This window comes from Aplidium turbinatum, chromosome 8 (genome assembly GCF_918807975.1).
Source record: "Aplidium turbinatum chromosome 8, kaAplTurb1.1, whole genome shotgun sequence".
In the NCBI taxonomy this organism is placed as follows: Eukaryota; Metazoa; Chordata; class Ascidiacea; order Aplousobranchia; family Polyclinidae; genus Aplidium; species Aplidium turbinatum.
The window spans coordinates 32,435,972-32,460,266 of record NC_137479.1 but is presented as its reverse complement, the minus strand read 5'-3'; the positions used below and the strand labels follow the sequence as shown (position 1 = coordinate 32,460,266).

The following is a 24,295-nucleotide window of genomic DNA, read 5'->3' as shown; positions in this document are numbered from 1 at the left end:
GGTTAATAGCGCCACCATGTGTGCTTGCAACTTGTTTCGGACTGACCACCATCGGGAGGATGGCAGCATAACACGGCTATCCTTAGTTTGATACAAACTAGCGTTATATCTACGTCCAGGGAGCTACAACGAGGCGACGAATTGAAAGCTCTGATCCGGCTCGGTGTGCCGCATGAACTGCGCCCTCAAGTGTGGAGCTGGTTGGTGAAAATACGAACACATCATATCAGGTGGCGTATCGGAGTCAGTTATTTCTACAGCGTTGCCAGAGTCACCTAGTTTCGTCCTCACCATTATAATTATGTAGAATTATCTTCATCCTGATGTAGTTATAGTAGCGGAGACATGCGATGCAAGACTTCAAAAGTGAACTAGTTTAGTCTGAATGTACTAGGGCAGGGTTGACAGATGTCAACATGTAGGTTGATTATTCTACAATCTAGGCTGATGGAGCTTGTACTGGCGACTTGTGAGGAATGCTTCTGAGTTCAATTTGTTTCTTGATGCGTCCCCGATTCCAGGCAAAAGCTTGATGCGGAGGGCTCCTATTTCCACCAGATGGCGCATAGCAAGGAAGCTCAACTCCCCACAAAGCAAATTGAGCTGGATCTCCTCCGAACTCTCCCAAACAATAAGCACTTCTCATCCCTCTCCTCTTCCGGAATCAACCAACTCCGTAGAGTACTGAGAGCGTACAGCGTCCACAACCCTAGCATCGGGTGAGTTACTCCAACTTACCCTGTCACCCCAACAATCGCACTCAACTTACCCCGTCACCCCAACAATCGCACTCCAACTTACCCCATCACCCCAACAATTGCACTCAGTATTGTTGGAAACGCGTTTTTCTGTTGACAAATTTTGTTATTGCGTTGTCGAGATTTATGTCTTGTCGAGTTGTATTTGAGAAATCCTCTATCCCCTGGGAAATCCCCTATCCCCTGGGAAATCCTCTATCCCCTGGGAAATCCCCTATCCCCTTAACAGGACTACATTGAGACTGGGTTATTGAATGTTGTTGCTTTCCAGATACTGCCAGGGGTTGAACCGCATTGCAGCAGTGGCCCTCCTGTACCTCTGCGAGGAGGATGCTTTCTGGTGCCTCGTGGGAATTGTGGAATGCATCATGCCTCCTGATTATTACAGCACCACCCTCACCGCCTCCCAAGTGAGCCCTTAACATTCTGCGTGCTTTGAAATCGATATGATATGACGTAATGGCTGATGACGTCACGCAGGCCGACCAACGCGTCTTTCGGGACTTGATGGCCGAGAAGCTTCCGCGTCTCCATCGCCACCTGGAGGCAGCAGGAGTGGATTCCTCCTTGATTACATTCAACTGGTTGTTGTGCATCTACTGTGACAACGTACCCCCCGAGACCATGCTGCACATATGGGACTGCTTGCTCAATGAAGGATCCAAGGTAACATGATGGTTCTTCACTGGATGGCAACAGATGTCATCCTGTGATCTCTAATCAAAATCTTCATCACAGGTTTTGTTCCGTTTCGGACTCGCTTTCTTCAAATATGTTGAAGAGGAGATCTTGCAGCTCACGGATTACATGGCGATCTTCAACCTCCTCCGAATCATGTCTCATCGGATGCACAACACAAGGTGACGCGTTGCAATAGAATTATAGAAATATTGAACCATCTGCTAGGGAGAAGTGCGTAAAATAAAAGTGTCTCCAGATATTCCTTCGTTCCAAAGTCTAGTTAGCTTAAAGCGGTTGAGGCCGTTACTTCACAAAGTCACAAAGAATTCAATAATTTCTGACCTAAATGAACCTGATCTAACGTCTATATTCGCAAAGCAGACCAGCAGAGCCAACAAACTTCAACGTGGCACAGATACTCTGGAGGAAAGTTTTGGAATAATGTACCAGTTGAAATTTGCAAATCCTCTTTTACAACTTTTAAAAAATTGTACGGAACGAAAGTATAATAATGTTGGCTGCTCGACTTGAAGAGCATGAATGGTCACTTCGCAACCTTCCGTTACTGTGACGCTAATATTGTGCATCGCAGTCATGTTTGTTAGGTGTTTGATAACATGCGTTGAGCGTCGGCGACAAATCAACTCTCCCGCTGTGTCTTGTAGTCAGAGAGCTGCAGCCAATCTTTGGTACATGTGCGTGACGTCATAATCATGTATCGGTTATGATGATGGTGACGTCACATGTATCTCATGAGGTAGCAGCGGTTCAATGATGACCCACCCTGACTAGATGTTTGTCCCCAGGGAGCTGACCCAGCTGGCGTTCACTTGGATGAACCCGTTCCCCATGAGGAGGGTTGCCAGGTTGCGCCAGATCCACATGGAACGCGTCAACGCCGAACTTCAAGAGCTGGACAGGATCCGGAAGGGATTCCTCAGCGTAAGAAGAGCCGCGCCCGACCTCGACAGCGACGACGATTGATGACGTCAACAGAAGCTATTAAACGTTCTATTTCCATTGTAGCCTACCTACCCCCGTGCAATCGCCCTCCCCCGGTCCAAGTGCAATCACTGTTTTTCTAACTTGCCGTCCCCTCGCAGATTATCAACATCGAACTTACAATGTCAGTGGTCGTTTCGTATCATCTGTTAGTGTATTACGTCATAGACATACATCATTTATATTAATGACGTGTCGCGCAATCATTTATAACGCAGGTAGAACTTTAAATATTGCAAGAAAGTTGCGTTGTTTCAACGTCAGGTAGGTAGGAATGTCATCAGATAAAACATGATCAAGAATTTCGCAACAACATGCCACTGTTTTTCTCGCTTCCACAGAATGGCGGACCGATCGCGTTGTTGTGACGTAATCTACATGACGTCACGCGTTGGCCTCGGAGAGGAGACCAACAGGTTCGTTGATGGTTTTCCGTTAAATGGCATCGTCCTAATCAAGTTTCGGTTTGTTTCCTGGTTGCAACTCGTTCCGCCCACCGCTGGCTGGCACCTTCAGAGTTTGATGATTCTGCAAAAACAGACAAAAGTTAACGTTGGTGCGTGCGGAGGAGGACGCGGTTATTATGAAGTCAGAAACGTTGGTCGAAAACACGACTAAGATAAATAGTGCAACAATAGAAAATACAATTTCTTAATGGGACACTTGCAGTTGCTTATTGGATCATTTTGTTGCAGTTGAGAAATCAAACTCACACAGCCACGCGGTAGATGGCGAGTTTACAATGAAGGTTCTTTGTCAGAGTGAACTTTTTGTAACAATGTGCCGATTGTTTGCTCACCTGCATGGAAGACTGGTTGGTTGGGTTCAGATGATGGTGAGCAAATTGTAACTCCTCAGTATCGGGAGTGTTTTGATATGAAGAGGGAGGTTTGTCATCACACGATGCTTGATTATGACGTAGCTTGGAAGGGGGTTTGTTTGTTGGCAAGGAGCAAGTCGGAAATTCGGTGGCGTTGTTATTGCTGTTGTTGCTGTTACATGACATCACCAGCGATGACGTAGAGGACGCGTGGTCTTGCTTGCGCTGAAGATCTCGCAGCCGCAAGAGGTCACGTTGGTATTCTTCTTTCGCTTTCACGATTTCAATCTTTTGTCTTTCATTCTCTTCACGCTCCTGGATAATCTTCATCTTTTCCTCCTCAAATTCCTTCCTGTCATTGTCCAGGGATCGCTGGAACCGCTCCACCTGCTTCTGCCATTGCTCTCGCTCAGACTTCAGCTGATTCTGAGAAGACACACTAAGATGTTAAATTCAGTTCGTTTTTGTTTCTAACCATCACAACAAAAAACAAACGTAGCAGAGGTAAAAAAAAAAACGCGAAACGTTATTTGTTCGATTTATTGTAGACGAAGGCAAGCTACGTGATTGAAAGCAAGTATGTTTCTAGGCGGAATCGAACCAGGTCTCACCTGTTGCTTTCTGAGTCCATCCATTTGTTCCTGCTGTTTAATTTGGTTCCTCTTCAACTCTGCCTCCTGCAGTGATCGCTTCTTTGCGCTGTTGAAGCGGTCGGGCGACGACAGTTGATAATTCAACCTGAAACAATCGATTGTTCTGTAGTGTTGACATCACAGCAAGTCGTGCTCGGGTCGTCATTGATGCCAGGAAGGTTACTGGAGGTTGCTATAGGGGAAACTCAAGTAAGTTGGCCCACTCTAAATAATTTTTTAACTACAATAGTTATTGTTACGTATCGTACGCATACTGAGAAAGTGCTGTTGAAACTACCTTATCACCAGGTGGGGAGGCTCTAGCAAGCAGTAGGCTATAAACATGTGAGCACGATTTTTGTATGAAAAATTATGATTTTTAAAATTTTAGAATTTTTTTGATGTCGAGTGAGTTTTTTCTTACTATATAAGCAAGGTTATTATTTAGTGAGTGCAGCGCTAGAGTGGTTATTAAGGCTCACTTTGACGGTGAAACCGTTGTTAGAAGCTCGATAGTTTGACATAAATTTTAGTTTTTACAATATGGTTGCCATGCAGGGAAGTTAGCCCATTTCGTGGGTGGGTACGTTGGCCAACTTGCCTTCATGAGGTATTATATAGAATGATAATATTGACTAATTAATACGATGACTTATTTTTGCAAGATTGAAGTAGCCTATCATCAAGTATCCAAAGTAAGTAAATCGCGGCTTTACATCGGCTTTGAACGATCAATACCGGTAACAATAATACACTTCCTAACATCGTTTGTATGCCACAGATTGCGATAACTTATTCCTAACCCATATGGTAATAATAGAATAATGGTAAGTAATCAAGAAAACCAATCCCAGAAATGTGTATCAACCACTTCTCAAGCGACGGTCTAAAACGTACCTCGTTTCGGAGATAGGTAGCCTACATTAAAAAATGTTCCGATATTGGTACCCATGCAAAAATGGGGTTTGCAGCCTATTGCAACAAGGTCCTACCTCAGTATCGTTAAGGTGACCAGATCGTTAGGAATAAAGGCATGCCGTTCCAACTACATGATGTTTGATACAACCTTTGTTATTTCGAAAGCTTATTTGGTGTAGGCTACTCATGTAAAAAAGTTTACTGAGGTAAAATACAGCATTATAGCCCAATAGTAGATTATATTATAAACCAGGGCTTCCCAAACTTTTTTGGTCGCGACCCCTTTTAATCTCCTAAAATTTTCCGCGACCCTTTACGGTTAAAAGGATAAACAATGCAAAATTTACGTTTGTGATATTTATTGAAAGGTTTAATTTAAACGAAAACTAAAAACAAGCTATCCGTACTCGAAGCCTACTACTTTACTACTTGTAGCCTGCTGCAAACAAAACCAAAAAGTAAACATATTTATTCAGTGGGATGGGTGCGACTGCTCTCTGCCACAAAGCAGGTCCAGCCGTCGCTCGATGTTTGTCAATAGCCGGTTTCAATGTTACTTACGCTGGAACGGTAGTTTATCAACGTTGAAAACACTGACACGCACATATGCGTGGAGACAAACCGCAGGAGTGCGGTTACTGCTAAGCCATATAATGGTGAATATTCCGCTTTAACGTTCGGCTAAGCCAAAAAGTGTGAAACTTTTTTCCAGAAAATTCAAGCCACAACTTAGAGTCAAAAGATAGATCTGCAAATTTTTCCTGAGATGTGAAAGAGAGGTGCTCGGTACTTTGCTTTTGCATTGCAAATGAATTTTAGATCCAATCTAAATTGGTATTGTCCAATTCTAGAAGAAACTACTTTTTAAACTCTTTCAACAGTCTTGACAAGTGTCGATAACCAGAGGCTTAATAACGCTTGATTCCACGCCATTGTCAGTCAAAAACTTTTCAATAAATGAAAATATTTCAAATGAATCATTTTCAATTTTTTGTTTCTGGATGTTTAATTTTTTGATGAACGCTCCAACTTTAGATTTTAATGTGAAAACATAGATGTTTTCTTCTTGGAAGGACAAATTAAATTCGTTCCCCTTTTTTCAAGCAAACCTGACAAGTAGCATGATTTGAAAAGCCTTTCCAAAAACGTCTTTACAAAAACGGCAGACAAAGGCTACACTTTTTTTCGTTGGAAAAATCACGACTTAATTTTTTAACACTAATAACTTTTTAAAGCGTTGGCTTTAGTTTTGAAATCCACGTTTACAATGCAGCAAAGAGGGTTTTAAACTCCTATTCCATATTTCACCATATAATCTTACAAAATACAGGTAGCCTATTGAGTGCACGACTCTTAATAAAGTTAATAACTTTCACAGCATCTTGCACATACTGTAAGTGTTAATATGCAGTGCTTTGTGTAAAATTTGTATACTTTCTGCGACCCCCGAAGTTCATTACGCGACCCCTCAAGGGGTCGCGACCCTCACTTTGGGAAGCCCTGTTATAAACCATACATGAATGCATACATAGATTAAATTATGTAGCCTACGGTATGTATACCTCTATAAAACCAAGAAATAATTAGAAAGAAAATAAAATTGGGTAGAAAGAGAACTTTTCCACTGTTTAATATACCGTAGATGGACATGTTGCCCACGTGGCCAACTTATCTTCCATGGTGGGCCAAATTACCCGCACAGAAAGGCAAGATGGTCCATTTTATTTTTTTTTGAAAATGTTGAAAAATTATATACCTAAGAATGTTTGTTTGATGCAAGAATATGTCCACTTCTAGAGTGATGAATTCTCAACTCTTCAATAGCATTCGCTTTAACATATGTTTTGTTATTAGCTCACAAATTCAATTTTTCATTTTGCTGGGCCAACTTACCCGAGTCTCTCCTACTCATAATTGACTTTGTTCTTTATGTTAAAGTGGGTTCTGTTTATTTCACTGCACACACTAAAAAATGAAAGAAAACATAACAAAAGAACTCTTGGAGCATTCAGCAAGCCTCTGAGAAACGTGACGTGAGAAACGAAATAATGCATGAGTGGTTGTTGCTAAGCAACCTACTTTTCCACCAGCGTGTCCTGCTGGGTGGCATATGATTGATATTCGCTCAAGATGCGGGCCAGGCTGGTCAGCGTGGCCACCTGTTGGGCGGTGGGACCAGAGTGTGTCGGTTCCGCATCCCCAGGAGAGGTCAGACCTGTCTCGATGTCATTGCATGCGTCCTAGGAGAAAGATCGACTCGTTAAGGATTAGTGAGAGGAAGTTCAAGCAAATGAACAACAACAAAGTGCGACCCGATAACAAACCTTTGTGGCGTCAGCCTACAATGAGCATAGTCAAAGATCAGGACCACCAACACTACAGGGTACGGTAATAATAGCTTAGCCTACATTATTATTTTCATTTTCAATTTTTTAGTTTTCGAAAATATGATGGCACCATGGTCTTAACAATTAAAGCCGTACTGCGCCCCATCTGTAAAGTCTTAGAGACCGCTCCCAAGCCATCCTAATCACATTATTGAAGTCGTCAGTCACTCACCCACGGTTTGGAAATGCTGCTTCGTGATTCGCTGAGCTGTGTACCTGCTTCTGAACCAACCACTCCGGAGTCTCGTCGGTCATGGCTCGATGGTTCACTACATAACGGTTCTAGTTCAGTGAGCTTGTCGTCACTTTGCGATGATTTCAACCACTTGTCTGCGTAAAAGTGCAATAACATTAAATTTCTTTGGCATTCCTCGCAATTCCACTCAAAGCTCCCAGCAATTTCACCACTGACTGCACATTATTCTGAACGCATTGCACAGTTTTCCCACGAGCATGTGACTAAACAGACGAATCTGTGACGTGAAAATCAGGCAACTCACCCCTCGACTTTGGTTTTCTTTGTTTGTCGAAGCCACCGAAAGTGTCTGAGCGCTTCGGTAGGGAAGGGGTGGGACGGAAACTTCTGTCTTCTTCACTCTTACTGGAGGGGTGACGAGAAAGACTTCCTCGCCCATAGAATGCTTGGCTGAGCTTCGTTACTGCAACAACAAAGTTTTTTGATAGAACGTCACAAATATCCAAATTAAGATGAAACCTTGATCGCGTAGTGCGCGAAGTTGCAGTTACGTCATGCTGTCAGTATAACTGACCACTGTATTATGAACCAATTATCTCTTGTGTTAGCAAACAAATGTGTAAACCAATTCGTCATCTCCGTGCCGTACCTTTTTCAATGGCTGTGAGAAGAAGAGGAGTTCCTGACGGTAGCTTCCTCTCTTCAGGAGGATAATATGGGATGGAGAAGTGGAGGTGAGCTGAATGAAGAGAACATTAAAAGTTTTGATTCTACGCTGAAACCAGACCAGATACTAAGTTATTCAGGATTCCAGGTAATGTGTGCAAGAAATGAAATGGCAACCTCAGTAGGCTATGCTATCGCATGTCGCATTATAAAGGCAGCACCCAGTCAACACTTACAAACAGCACTTCCACGGTCTGCGCACTCGGCCAAGACTTTGAACAGCCTCATTTTCTCCTCCAACATCCTATTGATCCTCTGATCCGTTAGCTCCAATTGCCGCATCGCTTGGTTTGCTTTTTCCAATCTCTGTTCGTGGATTCGTTTTTCCTCCTCAACATCAGATGAGATGTTCTCGTCTGAAGGATTCACAAAGTTATTTCATTCAATAAGATTTGTTCAAATCAAACGCCCTTAATTCTAATCCCTGAAATTGATGATTTTTACCAAAGCGACGAGAATATCACCATGACGACCAATGAATGCTTGATGCACTCACCTTCATCCAGGCAGGTCCCGATGGCTAAGCGGATGGTGTGGGTCAACATCTTACAGTCGTCCACGCAGGGGAGTTTGAGAGAGTACATCAGCTGAGTGGTCATGCTCATCAGATACAACCCTTTCTCATCACCAGCAACCTCCCGGACTATCATCTTCTGGAGCGGAACCACCGCAGGCTGGAAAGTACATTAAGATTTCCATTGACCGATTCTCTCACAAAAATTTCAAACTTTGGTATTATTTCCATAAGAAATGTATAAAAGTGGCAAGTGTATGGCCTGCTCTTTACACAAGCGATCTCAAAGCATAAAACCTTCATGGACAAAGACACCAAATAAATTGAAATCGATGGACGACTTAATGTGTGATACGGCAATACAAGAAAGATTTGATGAAATTTGTGACGTTATCATATTACTCTCTGAACTCACCTGTCCCTGAGGAAAGGTGTATCTTCCGCTGTTCTCCTGGAGGAAGACTATGGAGTCAGAGAGGAGGAGGAAGTATATATCTGAAACAAAATATTTTTTCTGTACTGAGAATAATACAGCAGGCTACAAGAATGAACACAAATAAAACCAGCACCATATAAAGCTGAATTCTGCAATATGCTGAAACTGCAAAAAAATCAGTCATCGGATTCAACTGAAATATCGTCGTATGCTGATGTAATAATTAAATGTACACAAATTAAAATATTTTTATCTATTGTCGCATTTTGTCCACCACGATTTTTTACAAAATTTATTTGGTTGATAGTTCAGTTCAGTTTATTTTTTGTTTTGTTGGCGAAAAAGAAAGACACAAAAAGCAAAAAGACAATAAACACAAATAATTCGCACAACAAGGATGGCAGCGAAAGACCAAAAGGTCACCAAAGTCAGCTGCCAACCTGCCACCCAAACATTTAAACAAAAGACCCAAAATTAAGAACATTAACACATACGGTATATAATATATAGCACAATACTAGCACTTTAATTTGTAAAAATTAACAATGGAATTAACAATACATTAACAATGGGATAACACAGGGCAACATTAAAAAACGTTGTGTAGAGAAATAAGCGGATGATACGTTTCAGGAGTGACCATTGTACAAATTCTTTAATAAACATTTATATTTAAATTTAAAAACATTGTAAGACTTTTCTTTTACTTTTGATACTTTTGGGAATGGGAGAGACCGAATTAGAATATGCAACAATCGTATACAAAAGCACACGATCGACTGAATTAATAAGGAATGGGGAAAGCTTTCGCTCTGCAGAGGGCCACCATGGTCTGAACATGATGACACTTTTCCTTCTGAGATTCTTTGAAGGTTTTGGTGACGTGGTTGATCTGCAGTGATATTTCAAATCGCTGCAGCGAACTCACCTGTAAATTTTTTATTGTCTTTGACATTCCACTGCAAGTTGGCGCTATAGAGAAGTTTTCGGTTACGCTTGAGTAAATCCTTCCTGTGGAACTTCTTGCCGTCTGAACATTGGTGATGTTACAACTTTGTCACCATTCATTCAACAACGCATGACGTAATGTTATTTCAAAGACACTTGAGATGATGTTCGGATACTACTTTGACAAAGTCAATAAACCACACGGAGGCGCTATCAACCAATTCTCTAACCTGTGAAGATGACAAGTGAGAAAATCTGTCAAAAAGTCGCGTGGAAGGCTGCTCGTAATTTCATGCAAGTTTGAAAGTTTAATCTGTCACCTTTGTAGCTTGATGATGATTTGGCTTCAATTTTATTGTAAATCTCCAAAAGAAGCTCCTCCCGTTCATGGGCTTGCACCAGGTCGTCCACCGCCTTCGCAATCTCCCGCGACAACTCTAAGGACTTCTCTAGACTCTGATAGTCTTCTTTGTGCTCTGGACAACAATGAATGATATAATCCATGTACTCGACAAGAAAAATATTTTCAGCAAACGCAGTGGTAAAACCATGACATTCTACACAATAAGCAAACATGGAAAAGCTCTCAGACTCTCGTAAAATCCTCCACTATAAGGCGTACGAGAGCGGCCGTGTTCTCTTCACATTATGACCACACAATGCTATGAGTGCAAGGATGGTTGTCTTCATTGAGCGAACAGTAAAATGACTTTTAGTGATATGAACATAAATTTTATTTTCACATTTGTGGTAACAAGAAAGTATATAAAACATAGCAGCCACAAGTTCGGCATCTGTCACTCACCATTCCTGTTGGAATTGTCGATAAGTGTTTGCAGCATGACCGGGTACTTAGTGATGCGCTGGGTGATGAGGAGAGCACAGGCGGGTACGTCCTGACGACGCGTGATCGGATTCTTGTCCCACTTCTAAAACACATCAAAATACAATGACGTCATTAACAAGCAATGACGTAGCTGCAACGAAACTTTCAATTGAAGACCCAACTTATCGGTTTGAGAACAATACCACTTTGGTAGTTACAAGTTATTTCCGATCAATGCTACGAAAGCACTAGTTGTCGCAACGTAGCAGAAATGTATGAAAAGGTGGAGATGATAAGTGCAAAGATTTATCACATTTTCAAAAGAATAAAATGAAAAGAGCTATTTCAAGTTTGAACAGTCTACCGATTGCAGACGCCCGCAAGAATTAGGTTGCACAAACGCAAGTGCCAAGTATGAAGTTGGCGCAATCAAAACTTCACGGAAGCTCCAAAATTGAACTTTTCAAACACAAACCTTCATAAATGTTTGAAACTTCTTGTCACTTTTCATTAATTCTTTGTAAAAATTCGTGATATCTTTTTGCTTTGAACAAAAGTCCCCAAATAATTTCTTGATTGTATCTCCGTTGCTGTCGCTCCATTGCGCCACCAATATGTCACCAATCCCACTAACAACCTGGTCAAGACAGTAGAAGGTTATTATCGCAAAGTGATGGCGTTCATGAAAAGCTCTAAAGCAAGGGACTCAACTAGCGGACCACAGTCCGAATCCGGACCTTCTGGGTGTTGATGGTGGACCTTGGGCTTCTGGAAGAATAACCTCATTGCCACGTTTTAGGGCCTTTTTAAACAGATTTCTATTGGGAGGAAATAAAATTTTCTGTGATTATCTTAGTAGCTAAGCCATCAAGACCCCTGAACACTTTGTCACAAATTCAAGTCGAGATACATTTTACCTAAAAAACTGGTTCGGTACTGGCACTGATAGTTTAACTTTTTTGGTTGCGTATGAAATAATTTATTCACCGGAAGGCTTAAAAATATTCAACTTGTCAAACCGGACCTTTGTTAACATTAGTTGAGTAACCTTGATCTAACTTGTCATTGTACCAACTTATCGTTATGGCTGCAACAACTTAGTCATAGCATTAGTCGTAAGCATTTCGAGTTTCGACAGAACCAAACTTGGCCCATGAAGTCGCTTCAATAGACGATTAAGGACTTTTTTTATGCTACTCATATTTGTTCACGGTCACGGCCGGATTGCCATTATCACGTAGCTTGTTGTTGTATCAGATCCCGCGGCATGGCCTACGTCACCAGGAGTGATTTTACTTTCTAAACTTTGCTGGTAATTCGGTTTAGAATAATTGTGGTCACATCCTGCAGGTTGTAAATCTTATTTGGTTTCAGCAAATAAGAAAGATTTGCAATGCACGACCTGCAGTCTCGGATGTTAGTTGTCACGTGACTCACTTTGTTGTCATTCTGACGCTCAGTGAGTCTTTGTACGAATTGCGTCACAAACTCGACGTGATCGTCGATTAGTGGAAACAATTTGTTGATTGTCGTTTGGTCCATGTTGATCTCTCTCGCCAGGCCTCTCGCGTACACTTTCTGCATTATCTTCAGGGTCGTCAGATGATTCCTCTCGGTTTGAATGAACTCTGCAAGTGACAACTGGTCAATAACGACCATACCATTAGTAGCAACCATGGACACTCCATAGAAACCACATAACCATGGAAACCATCCCATGATATTATCTTTACCAACAAGCTGCCATAATGGAAATTAATAAATCACACAAACAGCCTCAAGACCCGAAGCAAAATTATATCAATCCTGTTTCAATGTGTTCAGTGTTGTCCTCACCAAATATATTCTCCTGACGTTTGACATCCTTCTTTGTGAGTGGGAGCCTTTTAAGGGACCTCTTATCGATGGTGGCACTCCAGGAGTCAGGTTCATCGTTGCGCACAATTAAGTCATCGGATGCCATGTCACTGGTATCCAAGGCAACTGAAAAGGGATGAACCATTATTAGGATGGTAAAACAGTTACGTTTCACAACAAATGAAAAACAGTTGCCTTTATCATCAACCAATCGACGATGATAAGTTATTGTGACGTAACATTAATCACACGAGATCACATCAGTTGCTATGTTCTCATCAACATCTAACATCAAGTTCAAATTTTAAATTGGCACAAGAATGAGCCAAATTTTTTAATTTTGCTTGTTTAAATATTTCTCATGTCAAAAGTAAAAATATTTCAACATTGTCAGTCTTGAAGCCCTTTACAAAGCAATGGTTTCCAGTTCTAATCCGCCCCCTTAGGTAATACGTCATCAATTCATTCAATGCGCAACGCTGTCATGACCATGGGCGTCCGCACATAGGGGCAAATGGGGTCAGTTGACCCCCCCTGGAAAATTGTTGGATAAAAAATGAAAAAGCAAGAACATTCAAAAATAGGCAATTTACTGAAAGGGGGGGTGAAGGTGATACGAGTGATGCCTGGCTGGTCAAGCTCTCCGATTGAGATCATCACCCTTCTTCGGGAGTATCCCACTTCCTCTATTAATTTACGAAGATACCTACAAGCTACCAGTACGCTAATCGCAAAATTCGACAACTTGAGCTCCTGTACTCTCAGAACCACTTTACTAGTGCGGGCACTGGCTTTATCTCACATAAATCTGAAGAAGGATAATTCACAGTTTCAGATAAAATCATCTCGTATTTCGTGAATTCAATGAAGCTGTTCGTAACATTGAATCATACAGAAAAGAACAATCAGCCACCAGTTTAGTTAATCAGTTCTTGAATAAAAAGTGAAGTCGACGTGGGTCTTTGCCGAATTTTTCGAAGACTTTTTGGATGAACGAATTTTTGTCCGCTTTTATTCGGCTTCTGTGGACCATCATACACAGCCCGGATAGCCTGTCGTCAGACATGGTTGATCTGAGCCATGTTTTGACCCACCTCATTGTGCTGAATGATCTTTCTACCGTACAAGTAGTGGCGGGGAGGGTCAGTAATGTTATCATCGCTTGACGTACAGCTGGACAAAATTCAATAGTTTTCACCAAGTCCACAAATTCCAATTCTTTCTGGTCTTCGGACTGAGGAAATTTTCCTTTTATGGTTATGTCATATTACGACATGGCGTCCTGCTGAAAATTGTCAAAGTTGTAGAATTAGTGTATGGTTTTGACCAGGGCTTTGTAGTCTGAACGGTCAATTTTCTCCATCTGCGCTGGATGCAGTCGGTATAACATGAATGCCGGCATGTTCGTCTCTGAGAAGCGGCTTTTCAGAGACTGGATTAAAGAGTCCATGTAAGGAACGTAAATGGAGCGGCGATAGTATTCCTCACTGGTGCCACCAGTATTTGCTCTGAATACTTGACGCTAATTTTCAAATGTGCTGTTGATATAATCACAACTCATAACTTTTTTCTGTGTATGGTTTTTATATAGAGTCCCAAATACCACCGCGTAATTGAAATGCTTCTTTTTCTCTGTTCTTACCTTCTTTTACTACCTCTTCTTGGAACTACTAGCAGTCGGTCGCTGCGGAAACCACACAGTTATGACAAAACAAAGTGCATTATTACCCCAAATGTAGGCTATATATTACATCTTACGCAAGGTTCACTTGAGCACAACAATAGTATGCAATAAAACGATTATTATATAACTCTGATAATTTTTGCTCTGGCCAATTTTGATAAAAATCCGTAGAAATGTAAACACTGATAAAAAGAATAAATTGTCTGGATGGTATAAAGGTCAAATTTTCAAAAAAAAATTGCATTCGGCCGAAAGGGCAGAGTGAACCCACCTTGACCCCCCCTAACCGAAAACCTGCGGACGCCCTTGGTCATGACGTCATCATATGAAAACTTTTATAAAAACACAAAGCAGTAATTTGATCATCTCACCTTCATCTAAGGACTCGTAGGATCCGGTGACTCTCTCCCTGTCCCAGTGGCTGTCAATCAAACGACAAAGTTAACGAATCAGAATTAGCCAAAGAATGGGCCCAGTGGTTCAGTGTATAGGGGAAAGTTGCACCCAACAAGCGATTACAAAGCCAACAAATCGCCTTTTAGTTAGGGCTGTTCGAAACAAAAATATTTCGAAGTTTTGTAATATTTCGTTTCGTTTCGAAGCGAAATTGCTTGTTTTAATTTCGTTTTGTTTCATTTCGAAGTCCAAGCCATTTCGTTTCGTTCTACATTCGAAACGAAAAGAAGCATACAAGAATTTGGAAATTTAAAAAGTGCCAAAATCCATATTTCGTAGTGAATTCAAATCATGTTTTTCAAAGGTTTGATAATCATGGCAACCCACAAAGTAAGAAAATCTAAGCTCATGAGGTGTTCTATTCTGCTCTTTATTATTTTCGCCTCAGCCCGGGTTCCATTTTCCATTAGTGTTGCCAATATCTCCAATTTAGCGAAATTTGGAAAAACTTTAAGGTCATTGGAAAGAAACATTTTGAATTGTGAAACCAGGATGGAGCCATTGATTGTCACTCAACACGTTTCGACCCGTTGGAATTCGTATTTGCATCAAAATCGTGTTTACAACTCAAGAATCAGTGTACAACAACTAAAACGCGCAATTAATGAGTGCAATTAATGAGTATTTTAATGAGTGCTGAAGGTGAGAAGTTGCCCTCACAAAGTAGTATAGAATTGACTATTGCAGAGCAGTGCGTGGAAATTCTCAAGCTAATCGAACAGTTAACAAAAAGTATGAGTAGCCAAACTAGGGACAGGCCAAATGAACCCAACATTATCCCCAAGAGCGCCAACAATAGGCCTACAGAAAGCAGAGCGAGAGATTAAGGGAGTTCTTAGAAGTAGATCGTTTCATGAAGATGCTATTGAATTTGGAGTTACATTGCAGTCAAAATTACACTTTTATCGATATACCAATTGAAATATAAGTACAGAAAACTTGTATCAAGCTGTCACTGCTGTCGAACCACGATTTAAGCTGATTTTGTTTGATAAAGAGGTTCACCAGCGTGTCTAAATAACGCTTTTAGAACTGCATCACAAAGTGGAAGGACATCTATCAGACGAATACAGCGAAATTCAATAAATGGAAGTGAACGAAACAATTGCTACAGATTGAGGATTTTTTGAAGAGAAGAGGAAAGAAAAGAATTATTCAGAAAAAGTGCCAGCAAGCGATTTCGAAAGTAAATTGCAACGCTTTTAGAAACGTGAGTGGATACCAACAAACGAGTGTCTATTACAACGGTGGAAAGTGAATCAAACACACTCTTCCAATAGTGGCTAAATTGGAACAGATCTTGTTGGCTATACCAGCCACTTCCACCACAAGCGTGAGTTTGTGGTCTTCTGCTTGTAACATTGTTGCACCAACTCGACCAACCTTGAACACATCAAGGGTTTGTGACATGCTCTTTCTCAGAGTGACGATCAGGAACTCCATTGGACAGGTGCCTTCTTCGCACGCTTATATAACCTCCTTTGACTGTGCCCACGATTTTTCTTGTTTGTAGGCTACTGCATCGTTTTTGCATTGAGTAGAAGTTTTGTTCGATTTAAAATAACTTCCAAAAACCTAACACCTGCTTATCAACAAACACCTGGACAAAATTAACAGAATCGTTTCAAATATCTCGGTCTTTTACCAAATTTGGTCGTTTACGTTTCTTCAATCCAGTGTTTATTCTGCTTGGCTGAGAAAGGACGTTGGCTGTCGACCTGATGCTACACTTTTGTTTGCAAAAAAAAATGTTTAAAATTTTCTGTTGACTTCTAAAGCAATGGCCTGCTAGCTGTAAAATATTTCGTTTCGTTTCGATCTAAAATTATTTATATTGATTTTGTTTCGTTTCGGAGTAAAAATCTTTAAGGATTTCGTTTCGAACAGCCCTACGTTTAGTCGAGAAGCCGAGTCAGTTAACAAGGAGTGGGAGATGCAATTGCGCTAACAAATGCGACTGAATGTTCAATTCCTTGAAATGAAACATCATAACTTCCTTTGTTCTTTGCAACCAACGATTTGAAAATGTTGACGAGAAATTACGAATCTGTGCTGACAAACCTGTTGAAGAAAGTTGACCCCGTGCCATTGTCTTCGTCATTGTAGCCGGTTCTGTGACGTATAATTGGTGTTTAGACAACGTTTGTTATGCCTTTACTGCGTAACAATTGTATCATAACGTTATCGAAGCACACCAACTTACAATCTCCCGGCACTTTGCGGAAAATCTGTCGTCATAGCGTTGCCTTGGTAACCGCTGACGGACTGCAACAAAACAAAGATAAATATGAAAATTTGCAGATCCGCAAACAACCCACGGAGGTATCTGTCACTGGATGTCAGCAAACGCACCTGTATAGAGGTCACGAGCTAACCTACAGGACGTACCTGATTTGCAGATCCTGGACGTGATCTTGGTGATGGGTCAGGTCCGATAACATTATCCGGGCTGCTTGCTGAAAACAAAGTAAAGGCTAGTACAACACTTTCCAATAGTTCAAAGGTTAAATAGAATAAATAAGACAAAGCATCAAACAAAACCGAAGAGGAAACCGAGCTAAAGAGATTCTACAAAATATTGGCGAGGTACATCAGAATAATCTATCTTTGAATGAAATTGTTCAACAGATGCTTGTAGTTCCCTCAAATGTGGATGAGCCCACCTGAGTATTGGCCAGATAGGTTGATCACCATTGTCTGAGGTCGTTGAATGATGGATGGCCTCTGCAAGTACAAATAGTTTTTCAATTCGCGATTTGATTCCACTTAAAAAAAAACTATTTCGAGTATTCACTGAAGTTAGCCAACACTAAGTAGGCTACGTATGTTACGACATCAGTGATGACGACCATCGCCGACTCGTTGATATGAGGTGATGACGTCACATGACATGAGGTTATCGTTATAATCTATAAGCGCCAGGAACATCCACTGTTGGCTCAACTACCTTCTTACGCAACTTTATCCTGGAATCGTGTCGAGGTGATGTCACCATGACGTCATAAGAACCACTGAGCATGGACATGATTGTTGTGAAGGACAGTATTGTTACATCACCCGCATGGCAACAAGTCAACCAATCAGCATTCTCGTTCACTTTCCATTATCAATTGCAATTCGAATACTACAAAGCTTAGAACCTGATGACGAGTTTACAAATGTTTAGGATCTCAACAACGAAATGCTTTGATGCAAAAGCAGTCAGCACACACTGGAACCAAGTAAGCAATGTAAACATATTGCTCTTGTCTCCTTCCAGAAGCAATGATTTATATTACCGTAACGTGAAACTGGAAACTAACAAAGAATATTTCCTGGCTGACGAAGATAATTGAGTCTGTGCAAACATAATGTTTGATATTCTGAGCCACCCGTTTGGAGGTAGCTCGTAGAGATGACCGGATACACAGCAGGTTCATGGCTTGCTCCAACTTGTTATTGGAAGAGTTGCAGTCTAGTGTCGTCACGTGACAACTATACATTGGAGATCGAAAGCAATAAAATTCTTGCACGAGCATCGTTTGTCTCAATTGACGTCAAGTCACGCGACAGCAAGAATCCACCAACATGGCGACTTTGTGTCAACTGAGTTCAACGAAATATAGCAGCAGAAGGGGTTTACCCGTGGGTTGTGGTCCATCCAAGTCTATGATCCAAGCGCTTGGCAACACCTGAATCAACATAACCTTCATACCTACCCTGGTAAGCCTCCTACTCACCAACTTAGCAACACGACAACACTTGTTGAGGGCGCTGGCAGCACGCGCTCCTTGTCTTGTTCTTAAGTCTTTCCTTCTACATAATGTGACTATCGAACGTGTGTTACGTCACAGAAACTAATTGAAGTACTTCCTGCCACAAGGCAGTCGATGTGAATCGATGACTCAGGGAAGTTTTGAAAATCAGACAAACTGCGAGGTGAAGGGTGAACATGAATTGTAGTTTTATTTACGTCACAATCGCATCATGTCAAATATAATTCTCTCTTGTCCCAGACACGCTAATGACTAATAACATTTTGAGAACATTCGGGAATGATGATCCAGAGCAGTGATCATGTCTACGGGGCTGCTTAACGAAAGTGGACAAGGGCAAAACATTGTGACCAAGGTGGGATGTATACCGGTTTGTGCGAACATGTTCTTGAGTTTCAACGATGGACGATGAGCCAGTTGCTAAGCAAATCTCCCTACTAGGCCAAGGTCTGACACACAGACGAATATTCTTCTCTTACGCAACAAAAAATTGAGATGATTTAGGAAAATGGCGCAGGTCGCGTTTGCATCGGCGAATGGCAATAGACGAGAACTTGGTGTCATCGGTCACCCAACTCCCAATCCATACTTGGGCCGAACTTTGTTGATCGAAACAAAAACTCATCAAATTTTAATTCCAATTGAAACGGAATCAAGATATTAATGTCGCGAAAGTTTCCAGACAATTTGTTTTGAACCGCCCTAACCGGCTGAATGAATCGTCTGTGCGTCTCACTACTAAACCATGACTATAGAACATCGAGGACACGGGATGTAGCAACCTAAGTGAACAAGACTCGACTAAATCACCAGCAGGGAGGCCTAAGCTCTTCTCAACAAATTACTTGCTAATTGCTGAGATATCAGTCGTTTACTATTTTCACGTTTCCAGCAATCGGCTTGGATCGCTGACGTTCGGTGTTACAATAGCGCGATGTTCACCGCATTATTTATCCATTATAACCTGAAGCGTAAAACATGTTGTCATATATTTTTACAGATATATTCTAGTTCTTCTATTGTTCTTATTCTATTACGCTTCGTGCATCTTTGCAGGCCACGTAGGCTGCCACTAGGTAGGTGACATACACGGTTGACCTCACACAACAAAAACACCCAATATTCGACGCTTCACTGACGTAACTAGACAACCTCATTCACATCCACAAAGAGGATTTTAAAAGTAGCTGGCATATAACGACCACAGAAACGAATATAGAATCAATCGAAACAGTGGTGTCTTAACGTGTTTTGGAAAAAAAGAAGAATATTTTCATTGTATGATTCATTCATCATTGTCTGAAATGTAAAAGTTTATGAAATGTTGGACAGATGAGTGAAACCCGCGCAGTAGAAGACAAGCCATTGTTGGTAATTGATGACGCTCTCTGAGAAAAGCGAGTTTCTATTTGTCAAGTTACCGCAAAATTAGTATCAAAATTTCCTCAAGGATTTGCATTCTTCGTTTATGTAGATCGGTAGTTTTCGAGTTCTCAAACAGTCACCTCCCGAGTAAACACCACGGCTGTGCCGCGATCGAGACTCAGCTCGGTGGTGATCATGCACGACCAACCTGGCTCTATCACGCCATAACCACTAAGATATTTATAGATCGGACGCGAAAATAGTTTTTCATAAATATTTCGTTCTTTAATTAATCCATCAAACGAACCCTTGTCTGCATGATTAGCGACGTCGTTTCGACTACGTCCAAATTGAAAGGTGCCGGGAAGGAACTTGCGCAGAGTCAGATGACAATTTTAACAACAACAATAGCCTAAGTTGGAAGCCAAACTGAAAACTACGGAGAGAACACAAAGAAGTGATGAGGAACTCCACAGCGTCACACCATTGTTGATACCCAATGAAGTGTATGCCTCCAAACACGTGCAAGTTGCAGCTGCATCGCGGTATAGCTCCACTACAATGACCGGGTAAAGCTTTCTACGTCGACATCAAGCCGGGGTGCTGCTGAGGATACTTGCGCGTCATTCGAGCAATCAATCGGCTGCAGACTGAGGTGGGCCGTTTCAACAGCAACATGTTCCAATGGGGCCTCGCCGATCCATCATCTTGTGCGTGTGGCTCAGATTCTCAAACTGCACACCACATTATCTACCATTGTCTTGTATATCAACCCCAGGACAGATATGTGGACCTCACAACGCTGGATGAACACACAATCCATTGGCTGCTGCGCCTGAATGTAACAACGTGATCGGCGGCGGCCTCAAACGCAAGAAGAAGAGGAAGATTCGAGCAATATGAAACATAGTCATTCGAGTTAAATTGCCAACTTAACAAATGTCTGTTTGCCTCACCAACTTGTCCAAAGCACCCGCTACAACAAACGATACACTGGGGATGGAAGTTAAAGTGGAAGGTCGAGGTTTGAAACGTGCTGCTGAGAAAGTAGGTCGTCCACTACATATCGTTTCCATATGAAGTTTGTTTCATTGTCAAACTCACAATTGAAGTACCTCGAGACGATAGAACGATCGCTATAATGAGAAAAATGTTCAAATTACGAATTTCATAGCGTTACCTGTTGACCCCTACAAGCATTCAAATAACGAGGAAATAGTTAGAAAGTTCGCAAAACATTATTTCGAGCCTATCCCCAACACCAAACTTTACAAACCCTTGAAACAACTTGTGCATGCAAGAATGGGGCGGGGAGAAAGACGTTTTGGCTATGTAAAAGCAACATCAACAACAGATTACCAACTTAGAACATGAGCACGTAACAAACGCCGCGCGGTCAGAGGTGGTCGGACCATAAACCATCTCGTTTGAATGTTTAGAAGAATACAACATCAGTTGGATCATTCCCACAAATTCAGGAATGATTGATATTAACGTGGAAAGCTTTGAAACGTCTCCAGAAAGTGATCACCTCGCCCAACGAACAATTACGTCACTGTTGAAAATCACCACATTGCACTAACCACGATTGAAGATTTAGATTAAGAGAAAGCAAGGAAGCCTTTCAAGACCAGAGTGGAATCAATTAAAATTGGAATTGAATAAAATTAATTATAGGTTTTCATGTAATTGTAATTGAACCTTTTAGTTGTTCTGTAATCGTAATTTCAAAAAATGAAGTTCAAATTAAAATTACAGTTGGTAAGTTGCACATATGACGTCAGTACGTTTATTGAGCCGTTTGTTCGGGCTCAAAAGGGATTTCTGCATTGCAACCAAATTGTTTTCAAATGCAACTTCACTTGTCTTCTATAAAAACAAACTAAACTTTCATCGATGAACATAAAGATTGAAACCTTTAATTTTTGTAATTGAAACGTGCAATATATTACATTTGGCAATATGTACAGTAATCGTAATTTGAAAACTTCAGAACAATGTAATTGTAATCTCATTAAACATTTTGATTGTGTAATTGAACTAACTCTGATTTGAACTTAACAATTACAACATGCCTCAACAAATACAACAAGCCTCAACAAATACAACAAGCCTCAACAAATACAACAAGCCTCAACAAATACAAGCCTCAACAAATATAACAAGCCTCAACAAATACAACAAGCCTCAACAAATACAACAAGCCTCTACAAATACAACATGCCTCTACAAATACAACAAGCCTCTACAAATACAACATGCCTCTACAAATACAACAAGCCTCTACAAATACAACATGCCTCTACAAATACAACAAGCCTCAACAAATACAACAAGCCTCAACAAATACAACAAGCCTCAACAAATACAAGCCTCAACAAATACAACAAGCCTCAACAAATACAACAAGCCTCAACAAATACAAGCCTCAACAAATATAACAAGCCTCAACAAATACAACAAGCCTCAACAAATACAACAAGCCTCTACAAATACAACATGCCTCTACAAATTCGCATCAACCTTATACCACAACGCTAAGCGACGTTTTAGATCTTGTTCCTGTATATCCAGCTTTACTATGTGTTTTTCATCATAGGCCGCTCAGTAGCCTGGGGAGCATCTGAACATAGGAAAGTCTTAATTTACTCCGCTGTTTAATCCTGCCTTTATCTTGTAAGTTCTTGTGACCACCACAGCAAACTATAATTCATAGAATCAGAGTTTTGACCAAAATGATCTTTGTACAACTTTTCGGCTTTACTGCAAAGCAGCCTAAACTCAACAGCTGATTGCAGTAGCTGAGGCATCTCCAAAGTCAATCTAACATTACAATACGTAAATCTAATGTAGCCTGACAACCTAATCACATGTAAAGACAGAATTATAATTTGCCTGTTTGAAAAAATAACTCGCTTTCATTGCATTTCAACGTCAAAAATGATAAAAGTAACATAGAAAGCTTAACTAGCCAGCAGATAACTGCCAGTCAGCCGTGCACAGCTCCAGAGCTGCCTACATAAAAGCTCAACTGCCCAGGGCGGAGATGGCTGGAACAGAATGATTGATGGAAATCCTTTGGTTGAGATCCATGATATAATACGCAACTTTACGACGTGCCAGCTCATCAGCGACATTTGCATTTATACAACGTTGGATTTTATCAAAAAACGTTGCATGTCGCGCTGTGGACGAGCCCCGCGAATACACGACTTATGACGTAACCATCTCAAGTTTCAAGGACTCAACTAAAATAAGTGCAGGGAGCGCACGTCGACTGTGACGTAGCGGTGGGGCGATGTGTGGCGTCCAAGGGGGGTGCGTGGGATTTTTAGCAATTTTACAAAAGAAATAAGACAACAGAAAATATGATTTTTTTGATCACAACGGCTCAATAAGAGAACGAAAAGTGAAAACATAACTTTAAATCCGTTCTCCGATCGAGACGCTGCTAGAACAAAGAACAAACTCGTGACTTCAGCATGCAGTAGCAGTAAGCATCAGACCGCTATATTTGTAATTGTAATGAGACAAAGTTGGAGGAGCGCCAGGCAAGGACTTGCCATTCAAACGCAATTACAGATTATAATCACTTTCTTGAGATTTTAAAATAACGACCTTAGCATCATTTATAATGTTACAAAATTCTGTTGACTCTTCCACAAGTCTTTGTCAACAAACCAGTATTTTCACTTTTAAGATGAAGTTACATTGCTTGCCTTTGTTACCAAATACCAAGTGTCAAATTACTACAAATTCAAAACTCAAAAGTCAAGACCAAGAACTACACTAATTCCAAAGTGGCGCACTTCACCCTGATACGTCACATCCTTATCTCCGCTGCTGTTTCAGATCCTTGAAGGGTATTCGATGCAAAGTGGCTTGCGTTTGTGACGTCACAGACTGTGCAAAGAAGCTCTGTCACGTTCTAATGTAGCTTGCCAGTTTTAAAGCTTGATTACTAAAATTAACGTTGACACAACGTTGAAAGTACTTGGGCTTCAATTGTTGCACGAACATCATACAAACATAATTTTTATCTCACCACGTTGGTCAACCGTCAACTAGCGGTGTAGTGACGTAAGGTAGGAAGACACACTTGAGACTCAGGTTATAAAAATGTTGTTATATTGTTTCTTTCATCTCAAACATAAATATTCACGTTCTTAGCATCTTACCGCATGGTGATGGTTCTTGATGCTGATTGGTTCAGAATGAGAAACAGCAGAGAAATCGTACCAGGTGCTGTTCCCCAATTTGCCACTGTCCTCCCCACTGCGTCCCCTGTGGATGTACATCGATGCGGCCCGAAGACGAAACTTCTTCCGCTCCAT

General features: G+C 41.1%; 2 protein-coding genes across 3 annotated transcripts in view; one reads left to right on the top strand and one right to left on the bottom strand.

Annotated features, from left to right (window-relative positions):
• The window catches only part of LOC145775219 (TBC1 domain family member 2B-like), a 23,292-nt gene extending 20,709 nt beyond the window's left edge, over positions 1-2,583 (top strand). For both annotated transcript variants that reach the window (XM_082586470.1, XM_082586471.1), the window contains 6 exons: positions 120-230; positions 522-719; positions 1,030-1,168; positions 1,239-1,424; positions 1,497-1,618; positions 2,246-2,583. In XM_082586470.1, the coding sequence (XP_082442596.1) occupies positions 120-230; positions 522-719; positions 1,030-1,168; positions 1,239-1,424; positions 1,497-1,618; positions 2,246-2,423 (934 nt within the window). In that variant the 3' untranslated portion in view covers positions 2,424-2,583. The remainder of the gene's footprint in view (positions 1-119; positions 231-521; positions 720-1,029; positions 1,169-1,238; positions 1,425-1,496; positions 1,619-2,245) is intronic.
• On the bottom strand, positions 2,582-24,295 carry LOC145776300 (rho guanine nucleotide exchange factor 18-like). The gene is made up of 22 exons (XM_082587702.1): positions 24,140-24,295; positions 17,505-17,565; positions 17,230-17,297; positions 17,045-17,106; positions 16,903-16,953; positions 14,757-14,806; positions 12,681-12,827; positions 12,282-12,472; positions 11,320-11,481; positions 10,824-10,947; positions 10,339-10,494; positions 9,999-10,100; positions 9,050-9,129; positions 8,617-8,794; positions 8,297-8,476; positions 8,044-8,133; positions 7,699-7,857; positions 7,371-7,528; positions 6,891-7,051; positions 3,873-3,999; positions 3,241-3,687; positions 2,582-2,969 (listed from the first exon to the last, which is right to left on the bottom strand). The coding sequence occupies exons 1-22, from the start codon at positions 24,293-24,295 to the stop codon at positions 2,892-2,894; spliced, it is 2,988 nt and encodes a 995-aa protein (XP_082443828.1). The 3' UTR covers positions 2,582-2,891.